Below are 15,339 nucleotides of genomic sequence, written 5' to 3' on the forward strand. Positions count from 1 at the left end.
GCACACAGGCTCTTCTCCACCAAATACTCTGGGAAGAAGCTAGGTTTGGGCACAGCTTGAGCAATGTGAGCCCTCCATGGTTATGCCCCAGGGAAGCACTCACGTTCAATAAGGAACAGGAAACACACAACCCCCATGACAGCCACGATGACCCCAGGCACCACAAAGGAGAGACCCCAGCACGTGGACACCCAGTAAGCAGCAATCAAGGACCCCAGGATATTCCCCACTGAAGTGTGTGAATTCCAGACTCCCATGATCAAACCTCTCCTGCATTAAAATAAAACAAAACACACAAACACACAGACATTCATTACAAGCATTAATCTCTTGAGATAAGTGTATCAGAATGGTTGTGCATCTGTGGTGTCAGTGAAATTTATCTTATGGTTCTTTAACTGATCATTTATTAATGCTGCAATCTCCATCTGGCAATTTTAAAGCACCTAAATATTAATAAAACTGTTGTAAATACTCTGTGCATGACATAATTTATCCTGTACTTACTGGAATTTAAAAACACCACTAGGGCTTGCACATTTCTGGATAGTTCCTTTGATTAAAATAAATATGCTGATGTTGTGTAGCATGTGGACACCAAGTCTGATGCTTTTGGGAACAAAAATCCTCCTGCAAACACATTGTACCAATGATCTGATGCTTGCAGGACATGTCAGACTTGTCATGCAGAAGCAAACAAACTGTACAGGATATGTGGAGCAAATTCAGTATTTTCTGATCCCTTTCTGGACTTGCTGGGCTCTGGCAGAAGATGACACCTGCACAAGTTTGGCTAAAACACACATCAGGATCCTGCCTGCCTGGAAATCCCAGATTAGAGCTGCTGCACATCAGCTCCATCTGAGCTAAGGTAAAGCACAAAAATCCCACTGAAGTCATGACAGAAGGGATTTTTTTTCCTTTTTCTTTTAAGTCATGGGAAAACTGCCCTCAGCAGGATTTTACCTGGAGCAGCCTAACTTGAACAAACGTGAATCTTTTCCATGGGCTGAAGACAAGAGCTCTGCTCATGCTTCATGGAATCACAGCAGAATGAAAACAAGGACCAGGTCACTGATATTTAAACCAGAGCCCTACTCACCAGCCCACTGTGTGGCATCCTAAAAGTAAAGGATGTTGCTTTTGCACAAAGCAAAGCCAGAATAAATGTATTTATTTTGCACAGACTCCCCAGTCTTGTTCAATATTATATAACAATTACCATTCTCTGCATTTCCTAATGGAAAATTAGTTTGAGGCTACATTTTTTAACTACCCTGTGGTTTATATTAAATATCAAATACTGAATTTCAGTGCATCCCTCTCTGGAACTAATTAACAATAATGCTCTACAATATACAATGGATGCTACCACAGTAGCATTATTATATGCTACATGCATCAACTATTATCAGAGTCAGTGGGTTTAGCATGCAGTTCTTGCAAAACTTATGGAAAATTACTGTATGGTGTGACAAAATAAACACCATGAGTGATCTCTGTGCAGGACTAAGATAAAACCCAAGTAGATGATTTAAAGAAGGTGATAAAAGAAAAGTTAAATCAGTTGCCATATGTATTTTGTCTTTGAAATTAAATTTTCAGGTTTATGTATGTGTTAGAAAAAAGGACATTACACAAAACTGTTTCTACAGTTATGCCCTGACAACTGTTTTGAAACACAAATGAAAACAGGAAATTTCACATTAAAGTGGCATAATAACAGACTTTACTAAGAGTAGTTCTAGACTGTTTATATTTGCAAGAATTATTCTAATGCAATTCTGAAATAATTCATCTGAAAAAGAGCTACCCCAGAACACTGTTTTGACATGAGGGAGACAGTTCCAAACCCATATATAAATTAGGCAGCATAACAAAGGAAGCTCCTCTCAAAACTCTAACTGCTTTGTTTCGTCTCCCAAAAAAACCCCAGAGAAGCCTAAGAAAGATATTTAAATACAGTACAATATCACAGCCCAGAGTGTATTGATCTGTACTTCCAAACCTTTGGATTATGGATCATTTACCTTCCTTTTCCAAACCAGTTGCCAATACATGTAACCACACTCGGCCAGCCAGTGGTTTGCACCAACCCATTAGCTATCTGAAAGCACATAAAAAAATAACAAATAAACATTCCCTGGCATAAATCAGGTTCCTACACAATTTCTGTTGAGTGCTGCATTAGGAAAAGGAAATCTACATAAATGCTTTGAATTTAGACATTTAGTGGGGGGTTTTGAAAGCATTTTGTTCCCCCAGGAATAAACAAGTTATGAAGTTTTGCAGTTCTTCCCTCTACCTACATCTCTATAATTAGTTTATGATTTAAACCACAGAATACTGTAATTCAGTCACATGTTTACCAAAAATCACACTGCTCTGAGCTGAACAGAGAAGTGAATTCCCCACACTCAAGCAGCAGCATAACACTTATCTCAACTTGAGCATATGGCAAAGCATGTTTGCAATCAAATAAAGCAGAAAAAAAAGACAACTTTAGGGGAAACTGGGTAACTTCAAAATGCTTAACAGACATCTGTAAATAAACTGAGAGGAGGAATTTAATTTAGCACAATCAGGGTGAAGTAAGAACTATTTCAGCCTCCACACTGCACAGAACTTAAACTCATCTCAACTCCTAAAAAGCTCCCCCTCCACAGTTGCACCATAACACAAATATCACAATCCAAAACCTCACAGGTACAACGAGCATTTGAACATGCAACAAAACCCAACCTCACCCCACCCAACAAAAAACCAATGGGGCTGGTGATGTGAGACCACCCTTGAGGGACTCACTGACCACATCCCACAGGCCAGAGACAGCTCAGCCCTAAAGGAGGCATTTCCTGTCCTGGAACACTCCTGATCCCAGAGGGCTGGGCAGTGACAGATTATTGGTGACAAAGTTACAGAAGTGCTGTGCCCAGGTTAGTATCTCTGCATGCCACCTTGCTACTGCCAGGCAGACATGCCAGAGGTGAGAGTGTTACTGCAACAACACAGAAAGCAGCAGTGCAAGGTGCACACCTGTCCAAAATGGCCCCAGTGCCAACCCTACCCTGCTCCTGACCTAAATTCCATTTCAGGCCAACGGTAAAAATTCTTGTGACACCTGATCAGAGCTCTGAAAAATCTCCCACAGTGAATCTTGTTACATAAGCTGCCTGCTCCCAGCCACACCAGTGTGGGAGATTGTTCATCATTAGCAGTGTAAATGGAATTTTCCTGCAGAGAAAGCCAGGATGTGTCACTCAGGTCTTGGCAGACTGACAGAAGTAAACATGCTTGTTTTAAAACTCATCCCCATTTAAGCTTGCAAAGATCTGATCTCTGATTTGACACAGACTGAAACACATTAATTTGCTTTCAGAGATTACTTCCACTCAAAAAAAAAAAAAACCTCACCATTTTTCAAAAATAAAGTCTGAGGGTATCCACTCTTATCACTTCTGCCTGTCATCAACAAGATATTCCAGCACTTACACCCTCCCACCCAACCACCATCACTGTGTGATGGCACAAAACCCCAGTATCACCCTACACAGCACCATGGGAGGAACTCTGAGTGTCTAAATGAACACTGTGCCTACCTGGGCCATTATGTAAAACCACAGATTATGCACATTGTAGAAATAACCCAATCCAAACATGGCAGTGAAGAGGCCACTGGCGAGCATCCCCCCTGTCAGATAATAGCGGATGGGCAGCCGCTCTCCGATGAGTCCACTTGGAACAGGGCAGGAAATAAAGAGAAAAGCCATAATTAAAAATGGAGATCACACCCCAAAAGCTTTTACAAATGAAGAATATTTTGTGTTGTTTAATTCCAGTTTAGGAGAAACTCCACTGGTAATTGGTGGTTGCTGTCACAGCAGTAAAAGAGTAATTTTTAACATTTGACAGGGGGGAAAAAAAAGCCCCATAAAACATTTCAAGTTCATTAATTGTTAAGTTCTGACTTCTGCACAACCATCTTTCAGGGAGACACTCATCTGGAGCAGATTCAAAGTCATTTACTTACAGAGTCATTTTCCAAATTACATGTCTCCAGCCATTTGAAGTGAGACTTGTCTCCCCTGCTAAGGATTCAAGCCATGAAGGTTCTGGCTTCAGCCAATTAAAAGAAGCATATTCAAACAGCAGCTAAGACTGCACATTTCAAGATGGGTTTGGTATTATTTTTGGGAGGTGTCTGTTCCCATTTTTTGACTAAAGAAAGCCAGAACAATCATTTTAACCCAAGCAGTGCCAATTTGGAGACTGACTGGAGACTCATGGATTGATTTACATTCTAGATGAAAAAAAGACAGGTTAGACTTCAATCTTGCAGTCAAGGCAAAAAGCTTCCTATGTATCAGAGATTGATACCACTGGGGCTCAGAATCATGTTGGGTTTTTTCCCCTCAGCAATCAATTTATCACTCTCCATCAGAAACTCTGCAGCAGCAAAGCACAATATCACAGAAGTCACACAGCCTCACAAACAGTAAAGAGAGTGGGGTTTTTACCTTAAATACATTCCAACTGCATATGCACACAAAAATGAGTAATCCAACGCTCCCAGTAGCTGTTTGTAGTTGCTCTTATCTAAGAATCATTTTCAAAACAAATTATCACTTTAAATGTACTAATTACTTCCCAACCATTTTTACATATTACAAGAGAAATGTCAGTGAATGTGCACTGACATTCAATTTTCAATAGGCACATTTAGACTTCAGTAAACATTTTGTCAATGTTTTATTTAACAAAAAAAAAAAAATACCCTTCTGCCTCCAACATATTAGAAAAATATTGGCAGGCCCATCTTAAACTCTACCTAATTTAAAACAGCATTTTGGAAGAGAACAAGCATCAGTTATTACCAAGGTGCCCTTAGGCAAAAGAAAATCCAAAATCCAATTTAACAGACTTGATTAAAAGTGGTCAGATCTGAAAAAGCATGATGTCCTAACAGCCCAAATGGCTAAAAAAAGAAAAACCCATCATCATGGAGGTTTTAAACAACCAGTTTAATATGTTGTTTTATTTTTTAATGGGTAAAGCTTTTTACATTTTGTTTTCCAAGTATTTTCATGGCACAGGGAAGTTCTGCTTAAAAACAACCCCACAGTTCTGCCCTGCAGAGCACAATCATCATCACACCTAAGTGGGAACTGCAGACAGGATGGAGGGAGCAAAGGGGCTCCACCCTTGGAAACACCAAGTCAGCCTTTAAGGGACCTGAGCTCACAGTCAGACAGTTTAGTTATTTATTTATTGGCAATAAATGGCCACAATTGCTATTGGCTTTGAGCATGAAGTCACAGATAGTGAAACAAATTCCTTCCCTTAGTGTCACTCCCAGCTTTGCCAGAAAAACACCTGAAAGAACAAGCCTAGAGTGCCATCCCAAAGGGGCAGCTTGGCAATAATGTCCGTGGGAAAAGGAGAACATTTGGGCTGAGAAGTCTTCATTTAAAAAGTCAATCAATATTTCAGACAAACAAATTCAATCCTCCCTTGGTCAAGGGACAAGAAACACCCCCCAGATGTTAAGTGCATCCCACCTGGAGGATTTAATTTTTCCAGTAGACCCTGCAGCAGGAGTTAATACACTGGATTTTGTCCACAGAAACCCCAGAGCTCAGATCTTTAATTATATTTGAAGAGAGCAGAACTTCTTTTTTTTTTCAATTGCTAATTAAAGACTAATTAGAATGTATGGCTACACAGACTGGGGTGGACTGGCACATTGACAGAATGGACTAATCTGTTTCACTGATGTTTCTGGCAGCAATAAAAGTGTCAAGGAATGATTCAAAGTCTCATTTCAAGTTAAATACGATTAAATTAAAATTTAATTGTTCAGTAGGCAAATATTTTTTTCTATTCAAGTGAAAGGTCAGTTCATAAAGTATCCAGTAAGTTGTCAAGTCTCTCCTGCAACAAAGTCTCCCTTTTTTCTTCATTAAAAGGTAGAGAAAAATATTCCTTCAGGCAGATGAGGACTTTGCAAAGTTCCAATTTAGATAAGCACCAAGTAATTTCACTTAAAAGATTGTTTGAATTAAGCAAGCAGAAAATTATAATGATTGATTTTGTTCTTCACCTTTTTTTCCTAAGCTGCCAAGCTAAAGACAAAACCCATTTTCTGACTGAAAACTGATCTACTGAAACCATCTCTTAGTTATAAAAGTAAAACAATATCAATTGTTTAAGTGACTTTAAGTAACAAAAAATCATAAAGTAAGTCACAACTTCACTTTCTGTGGAGAAAGAAAACACCCCTTCCCTGCACATCCCCCACATGGGAAGAAATAACTAGAAGCAAATAATCTAATTATGAATATCAGCTCATTATTAGGAAATTAAAATACAAAACCAAAAAAAGCCAAGCCTTACCAAATGGCTCCCATCCACACTGAGAGGCATTAAACGGCTTTTTGACAGGCTGGATCTGGGCAGCATATTCTTTGTAGGAGTCAAGTTCAACTTGACTTGCACACTGTTTATGCAGCTCTCCCTGAAACAGAAAGGACATTTGAAAATGGAAAATCCAAATTGGGGACTGATCAATCTCCTACAGCAAGAAATTTAATTCTAGATTTATATGTCCTTGTGTCAAACCTACCAAAATCACTAAAACTGTTGGTTCTTATTAATTGCTTGGTATTTTGCTGGGTGAAGCCACCATTACATGAAAGAGTAATGACATGGTTAGAAAAAGCATTCTACAGTAAACTGGTGATTCTGACAGTGAAAAATCTTTGAAATTCTGCAGTAACATCAAGTACTTTGCCCACTGTTACTCCTGAGTTTTATGCAGTGCAGCACTGGGGGATTTGGGTTGTGTTTGGCAAGTTGTGACCACTGAAGACTGAAGTAACAAACCCAGAATTAGAGAATTTGTGTCATCATCTTCACTGGGAACAGCCACAAGGCTACAGACAGCAATGACCACAATGCTCAGCAGCACTGGGAACACTCTTGGAAATGCCAGTGGAATGTTCAACTCATCAGTTATGAGCAACTTTTTTCAACCATAAGAATGTAAACCTCTCAAGTATCTCTAGTTAGAGTAATTCACATGAATTCAGTGTAGGCACAGCTGTTTCCAGCCCAAACTCCAGACTTGCATGCAATATTCTAGGTGTGGTCTCACTAAAGTTTATGCAGCAAATATCATTTCGTGCCAGCTTTGTCAGTCTTTCTTTTTGAAAGGCATTTCAGGTTAAAGTTTAACCCTGCCTTTCACAACAGGAAATACTGAAAATGACAACATCCTTGTCTGACAGGAGCAGGAGGATGTTTAAACAAGGCCACCACCTCTCTTACCTTCACTATGCTGATAGGTTTCCTTGAGAGATGGAAGCTGGCATACAGCAGGAAGGTGAGAGAGAAAATGAAAGCTCTGTACCTACAACATAAAAGAAAAAAAAAAAACAACTGAAAACTATTTTATTTAGATTTTCTTTCAGCACCAAGTTACACAAAACCACACAAGTCATTCATAATTTTGGAACTGTGGAAGACAACTTTTTTGTGTTCTCCAGGAGCCTGATTACCCTCCCAGTTATGCAGCTTCCCATCTGCTCTGATGTGGCCTTGGGAGGGAGCCTGGTGGCACAAGGAACAGGCAGGACAAAGTGGCAGCACCCTGAGCCCACAGAGCTGACCTGCCTGGTGTGCAACCCTCCTCTGGGGGCTATCAAATATCAGCTCAAAATTATTAAATATCAGCTGAACACACTGATGGTCAGATTCCACACCTCCCCGTCTCGTTGGGTTTTGTGGTTTTGATAGGATGTAAGTGATGGCTCTCTTAATTGTCAGTTTGGATAATTCCTTCTTTTAGGATTTCACTTTACTTTTGCCTTCCTCTAACAACAGGAATCATTCATTTCCAGAGATGGACAAAGGGACTGACATTGGAACACAGGAACAAAATTGAGCAGCTTTGGGAATGGGAAGGAATTCTCCTTTGTGCTTCACTGGGATCCTTGGGTCTTTCTCTACAGTTCAGCTGAATTAAAAGGGCATTTTAATTTCACTATCACTGCAAGCATTAAACAATCTAATCTATTCTACTCCTCATCTGTTTCAGTTGTTTAAGAAGAGCATTTTGTGGATTTGTGCTTTTAAAAGTACCCAAAGTGTGTCTACTGGCTCTTTCTAGCCTTGACTTTATAATTAGCACCAGCTAATGTAAGTACATATATATATATATACACACACAAATACCTGATATCACATTGCCTACCACAGTCCCTGATTTTTAATTAATCTTTTTAAATCTTTTTTGCATTATGAACTTCTACATAACCAGGGTCTTGTTTAATAATTTTGGCATATTCACAGGAAAAAGAGTCATCCCACATGCTGAGTTATTCACCCTCATGACTGGAAATATCCTCACAAGGGATAAAACTGAAATTACTTTGTTCCTTGTGCTCAACTAGTGAAAATGTCATTAGATGGCTCAGATGGAAAATGCTTGGTCTTTCATTTGTTATTTTTTTGTTATTCACACACAATTGACTCAGTATTCTATCTCGGGAACCACATGAACAGATGCCATAAAACTTCCAGGATTAGTTTTCCCAAAGTAAGAAGGGTTTGATTTTTGTTTGGTTTTGCTGGAGGGCTTTTCTGGGTTTTATTTTTAATATTGCAGTAGTAAAAAGTAAAACTGTAATTGTACAAGTCTGTATCCCACATCAAATTATTGGGGAGAAAATACACTTCTGACTAAGACAAGAAAGCAGATTGTGAGCACTCCTCCCACCTAGGATCTTGAAAATGCAATTTATTATTTCAAATACATATCTTGCATGGAAAAAGACAAAAGGCTTTATTCTCTAGCACATTTAAATAGCAAAAGGGTTTATCTGGGTTTCCCAGCAAAGTATCTCACTATTTAAATGCCAGCAATACTTATTTATTATACAACTGACTATATGTTCTTCCTGTATGTACTAAGCAATGAAAAAGCAAAAATTTGAGCAAGGCAACAGATCAGACTCACACTTTTCACAGCAGGGATGACCACTAAACGCTCCAAGACTTACCACTGATCTCGTGAGAATGAAGTGATGAAACGAATCCCAGGAGGAAGCTGAGCCATCTACACCTGCAGCTGGCACCAGACTGCAGGTGACACAATTATGTACGTGTGACAGTGTTATTTGTTCTTCTGGAAGTCCAACAAAGATCCCCCAAAGCCTTTGGATTCCAAAAATGTGGAATATCTGCAGCTGGGCTGATCTCCTTGCAGGTTTTGTTATTTTTTTTTCCCTTCTACCTTCAGTCACGACGTGGCAAATTCTTCACTCTGCCTTTGTTTACTGCTGATCTTCAAATAAGAGAAGCTGGTAAGTAAATAGTCTGCTCAGGTTATTGGGATATTTTCTAATCAGAACACCTGAATCAGCAGTTATCCATTTCAGAGGCAAGTAATTAACATCACTAAACTTCACATCAAAAACGCAGTGGAGAATTTTAAGACTATATAAATTGTAGCCTTCTCTGACTTCCATAATTTATGATTTATTTTGAGAGCTAGGCATGGTACAAAGCAGTGGAGACACAAAGGAAAGACACACTCAGAACTTGACCCAAAGCCAGCTTACATCAAAACACACTGCTTCTGTCCCAGAATGACTACTAACAGGCAACTCCCCAGCTCACAAAGCTCTGTTTGAGCACATCAGAATCATTCATGAGCTTGCAATTTGTTCAAAAAATGGCTGTAGTGTTTCCAGCCTGGAATGAGACTCCTCCAGCTCGAGTGGGTGCTGCTAAACAAATGCTGCCAGCAAGGCTTGACCAGCACTCCCTCTTCCACCTCATTTCCCTGACCTACTGTCAGCACTGCACAAAGCTCCACACCATCAGAAAGCCTTGGAAAGGGAAAAACCAAGTTTTTTCACCACTTGAGCTCCCTGCAGCAGCACAAGGGAGAAGGCAGGATCACGTGTGTCCTCAGTATACAGCAAAGAGCAAGACTCTGCAGTTTGGTTTAAACTTTCACAAAGTTCCTCCTGTGTGTACCAACATGAGCTGAAGCCCCTTGACAATAAAAACCCCCACCCTTTATTCCAGGTACTGCAACAGGAACTGGCTGCACTGTCACCTGGCAGCAGCTCAGGCAGGTGGCAAAAGTAGCTGTAGGCAAAAAGGCAAAAGGCGTGACCACAACTAAGTACACAAACCCAGCCACTCCAGCAGGATGGTGGGGACACTCCAGGGTCTGCAACGACCCCACAACCCTCCTGGTAGCCCTCTTTAATGTCAGCACAAGCCACTGCCACACTCCTGATGGGAAGCTGGGAGGATTCAGGATGAGCTCTCCTGGTAAACAACGGGAGGTGAGCCAAAGCAAGAAAGCACAATTGCCAAACCCACGGCTGGTGTTCATTGCTGCATCTGACAACAGAAATCAAAGCTGCTTGTCCTCAGCCAGGTAAGTGACAACAAACAGGATCTGCCATGTCCAAGCTTCACCACCTACACAGGCTTTCTCCCCAGGAATAGAGGAACACTACCCCCTCCTTACATAACTGAGTATCCCACCAAAAGATCCGGGCTCTGCTCCTTTATGCTAACACATTTTTCTCATACCTCTATTTTTTCTACAATGTCCTGGTTCAGCTTGTCACCTCCCTACCCTAAAAGTGAATTGACTTGCTAATCTCGTTTGGCATGTTCCACCCCCTCCCTGGCCCAGAATCAGCTTGTGCAATTAATCAAACCCCCTAATCATTCCCGCCCAACACAAGTTTCCTACCTCCTCTCTGAGGCTGCAAAGGTTAGAGAAAGTGCAACCTTACCCTCTCCTCCCTCCCCCTCCCAAGTCTAGATAAAGATCCCTGCCTCCCTTGTGTCAGGTCTTGCCCTACAGCCATAGTTCAGGTGCCTGATCCATCAGAAATCCTGCCCTGAGACACAGCTGATCCAATAAAGAATATTAACTCATTCCATGGCCACAAAACTGCCACCTAAGATGAATCCCAGGTAGCAAGAACATAAAGGCAAGGACTAAAAGCTGGGATTTCCCCTTACAGCCACAGCTGACTAGTTAGGTCAGATTTCAAAATTTCAATTTCAAAACAACTATTTCTTGTCAGTAATCTGTGTTTGGTTGAAATGAGCTGCAGATGGCTCCAAGTGGGAGAAAAAAGGTAAGGAGAAAAAGAGGTTGGCACAAGTAGCTCACTGCAGGAGTGAATTTTCCCTCCAGCAGTAACAAGACTCATTTCAGGGTGATCCCAAACCCCATTTCTCCTCTCTCCAAACACCAAAATTATTTCACCAACCACACCAAGCAAGCTGACAGAAATACCTAGTGGGAAGGAAACCTGAGAAGCCAGCAAAGAACAAACACCTGAGGTCAAACACCTCCTTAAACGGTTCTCTTAAAATATAATAGAACAGGGCAATTATCATTTTAGCAAAGCAATTGTTTGGCAGGTTACTATTTAACAGCTCTAGTGCAAGCAGGAAAAGACTTCACACACCTTACTAAGGGTTTCAGGGCTCAGTGGTCATGCCAGGTTGCACATCTGTACTCACACCACCTTCCCAGCAGTGTATCCTTAGGATAAATCCATCACCAGGATCCCAGTCCAGCCAAGATGTCTGGGCTATCAGCAGCACAGAGAGCACTGCAGCCTAACTCTATCTGACAGGTGTTGATTTCATTTTATGTGCTGCAGGCATAAACACCTGAGTTCTCATTTCCATGTCAACAACTTGCTTCTGTCTCCACGTATCTGTACATTCCCCTGACATTCATATGCATTTTAATAATCATAAAAAATATCCTCTGAATGATGCCTTAAGTTTCAGCCTTCATAATCTCCAGATTCTGTATTGCATTAGTGTATATAAAGTATTAGCAAGTTCTCCTCACAAAACCAAGGACACCATTACGGCTTCAAAAGTATAACAAAAAGTGTAAACAACAGAAATTCAGGACAGCAATCTGGGAGGATGGGACTTCATAACCTGAAGCTGCAACTGGACAATTAAAAAATTTATAAAAGTGTGAAAGCATGTGACCTGTCATTTATCTTGGGTGCAGCCACGGCTGGACTCTTTTACTGCCCAAGGTGAATCCTTTGAAGGCCTTTTTAATAAATCCCTACTTTATTCCTTTAACACTGTCTAGCCTCTGTTCTAGGCAGCCTCTCAAGACATCACACCTAAGCAAAGAAATTTGTGGCGATAGAACTTGTGATAACAAGTAGAGATGACCTTCTAATGTAGAATAAAGCAGATTTTAGACACCAAGACATAATTCAGAAATCACACTAATAGGCTACAACACACAACCACTAGTTTATCAATACAAATTTTCATATTTCAGTTTAACTGATGAAGCCCAAGGGCAATGCTCCAATCAAGCACTCAAACTTCTTTTATGTTCTTTCATTTTCAGCAACTCTTTCTGCCGATAGTGAAACCACCCCTCCACTTCCTCCTTGCTGTACTGACACGTACAAAGAGATATTCTGTGAAATCACATTTACCTTTCTAACTTGGTTCTGCTCCTTCTCTGCAGCGGCTGAAGCATACCTTACTCTCTACTTCAGGGAAACAAGTCACTGCTGAGCGGCTTTTTCCTCCTGCAAACACGGCAAACCCTGCATCAGCTGTGCTGGAGAGGCAGGGGGAAGGCAAGGCAAGGTCCAGCCCAGCTCCCCCGGGGCTGAGATTAATTCTGTCTGCAGACACCGGGTAACCAAACCCTCCCCGGGGTGTCCTTAAGGGCTGCAAACGCCTTCGCACGCACGTGGATCAAATGCATATTGTGCTTAATACCCGGCAGCTCTGCACCTGAGCCAGAAGCTGCCAAATCCATCACCCTGCCGCCTTAACTAGCGTTCCTTCTGTTTAAAACAGGGAGAAAGGGCTTCAACGTGGCTTTGCCACAGAGGAGCACAGTCCCTGCGAGCACACGGTGACCGCAGGACAGACCAGGGCGGCTCCGGCCACCCCAGAGGTCAAGGGCGGACACGAGGGCTCTGGCCACCCCAGTGGTCAAGGGCAGGGGGACAGAGGGCTCCGGCCACCCCAGAGGTCAAGGGCAGGGGGACACGAGGGCTGTGGCCACCCCACAGGTCAAGGGCAGCAGAGCCGAGCCGGAGGAAGGAGCAGACACCGCCTGTCCCCGGGACCCACAGGCAGGGCAGGTGTCGGGCAGGGCCGGGCTGTGTCTCGACTCCCCTGCGGTGCCACCCCCGAAACTGAGCAGCGCCTCCCTGCCCTCCCCATCCAGCAGGATGGGAGGCTCCGGGCAGCGCCTGCCCGCGGAAAAATAACCGGGAGAAAAGGAGACAAAAGGTGACAGAACGCCCGAGCCCGGAGCCGCCGCTGCCCGGCCCGGCCCGGCTTGGCCGCCGCTCCCGAGCGGCCCCGCGGCCCTGGAGCCGCCCCCGCTCCGCCCCCGCCGCGGGCTCGGCAGGTGCGCGGCCGCCCCCGCCCGCTCAGCCTACCCTGGGCTGCTGCTCCCAGTGCCACTGCTGCCTCCTGCTCCCTTCTCCTCTTCCTGCCAGCCTGCCGAGCCGAGCCGAGCCGAGCCGAGCCGAGCCGAGCCGAGCGGCCGGGCCGGGCGCGGCTGCGGATCGCCGCCCGCCGCCGGAGCTGCGCGGCGGGACCCGGCGGCCTCGGCCCCTCCCCGCCGCGGAGGAGGAGCCTGCCCAGAACCCTTCTGTGGGAGAGCAGGGCCGGCAGGTCCGGGAGGGGATTCTGCTCCTCTGATCCGACCAGGTGAGCGTCCTCTGGAGTGCCGTGCCCAGGTCTGCGCTCCGAAGGACAAGGGAGATGTGGAGCTCCTGCAGCGGGTCCAAGAGATCTCTGTGACAGAGACAGGCTGTGGGAGCTGCGGCTGCTCAGCCTCGGAGATGAAGGGACAGCAGCATCTCTCTGACCAGGAAAGGCTGTGGGAGCTGCGGCTGCTCAGCCTCGAGAGGGGACCTCATTCGTGTATATAAACAGCTAAAGAAGTGTGCCAAGAGGATGGATCCAGGCTCTGTTTCGCTGATGCTGAGCAGCAGGACAAAAGGAATTGGCAGGAGCTGGTGCCAGGAAGTTCCACTTGAACAGTGATGGAGCACTGACAGATTGTCCAGAGAGGCTGTGGAGTCTCCCTTACTGGAGATATTCCAGATATTCCACCAGGGAGGTTGGACCTGTGACTCACTGTGGTCCCTTTCAGCCTGCCCATTCTGTGATTGTGATCTGCTGCCCCTTGGCCTCTGGCAGGGCCCCAGCTCACCCCAGTCCTGCCAGAGAGGGACAAGATGCTCCCTTGTACCTGCTGTCCCCATCTGTCACCCTGGCAGCCTCTTGCAGGTGCTCCAGAGTGGTGGCCAGACCCCTGTGCACTGCCCAGCATTGCCAGAGGCATCCCAGGCAGGCAGCCCCAGCCTGGGCAGGTGTGCACAGGTGCTTCCTGCAGCACTGACACACACATGAAGGTATTTCTGGTGCCAGACTAACAGATCCCACAGCAGATCATCTGAAAGCTGAGGGAAACATTCAGCAGGGCTTCATTAAAGAAGAAAGAATGTATTTACTTTAGTTGTCTCCTGGTTTCCTGATCCTGCAGTGTTTCAGAAACCATGTAGCAAAGGTCAGTTTATTTATACAAATGCACACTTGCTGCTGCAGGTGTATTTCTTCATCACGGCCACCTCACCAGTGCAAAAACTCCTGCACTGTTTCTTTCATCCAAGACTGAACAGCTGCCAAAGTTACCTCGTGCAGGTTTAGGTTTATCTGTGTAAGTCTGTCCAAGCAACCCTCTTAAGGCCCTCACTGAAGTGTCTGATTTTGTTCTCTTTTCCCTTTCATCTTGCACTGCCTGTGCTGGGAATACCAATAAAAGAAAATGACTCCAAGTGTGATATTCCTCAGGCCCCACATTTCAAACACTTAGATGTGCTCAGCATTCCTCCATGATGCCAGAGAACCCTTCTTTCATCTCCCAGTCAGTATTAAGGAACCCTTCACCCTTGTTTTTAGGTTTGCAGAATCAGGGTCTCAGAGTTGTACCTGAACCATTACAAACTCTGGTGGGTGCTGTAAAATCTGCTGTTTTAAAGCTTGTTATGGCAGATGTTGATTCCATCTTTCTTGCTGAGATTTGTAAGTAGTGAACCAGAGATTTAAAAAAAATAATTTCTCTAAGTGCTACAAATTGGAAAGTTAATGCACTGCTCTTCATTCTCACCAATCTTACCTTCTGAGGAGAGGATCTGCATGAATCATGTGCAGTTCTGCACTAGCACCCAGGCACTGTCTATTCAGTCTGGTGCACAGACACACACACAACAAAAAAGATTT

General features: G+C 43.7%; 1 protein-coding gene across 3 annotated transcripts in view; it reads right to left on the reverse strand.

Moving 5' to 3' along the window:
* Nucleotides 1-13,526, reverse strand: part of SLC37A1 (solute carrier family 37 member 1) — a 34,774-nt gene extending 21,248 nt beyond the window's left edge. The window contains exons 1-9 of one of the 3 annotated variants that reach the window (XM_033052665.1): nucleotides 13,488-13,526; nucleotides 12,522-12,617; nucleotides 9,060-9,338; nucleotides 7,327-7,408; nucleotides 6,394-6,514; nucleotides 4,518-4,596; nucleotides 3,600-3,735; nucleotides 2,031-2,107; nucleotides 104-270 (exon numbers count right to left, since the gene is read on the reverse strand). In XM_033052665.1, coding sequence (XP_032908556.1) covers nucleotides 104-270; nucleotides 2,031-2,107; nucleotides 3,600-3,735; nucleotides 4,518-4,596; nucleotides 6,394-6,514; nucleotides 7,327-7,408; nucleotides 9,060-9,115 — 718 coding nt within the window. In that variant the 5' untranslated portion in view covers nucleotides 9,116-9,338; nucleotides 12,522-12,617; nucleotides 13,488-13,526. Of the gene's footprint in view, nucleotides 1-103; nucleotides 271-2,030; nucleotides 2,108-3,599; nucleotides 3,736-4,517; nucleotides 4,597-6,393; nucleotides 6,515-7,326; nucleotides 7,409-9,059; nucleotides 9,360-12,521; nucleotides 12,618-13,487 lie in introns of all 3 variants that reach the window. The other 2 variants (XM_033052664.1, XM_033052666.1) reach the window with 2 other exon arrangements.
* Nucleotides 13,527-15,339: the final 1,813 nt, after the last annotated feature.

This window comes from Catharus ustulatus, chromosome 2, assembly GCF_009819885.2.
Source record: "Catharus ustulatus isolate bCatUst1 chromosome 2, bCatUst1.pri.v2, whole genome shotgun sequence".
Lineage (NCBI taxonomy): Eukaryota > Metazoa > Chordata > Aves > Passeriformes > Turdidae > Catharus > Catharus ustulatus.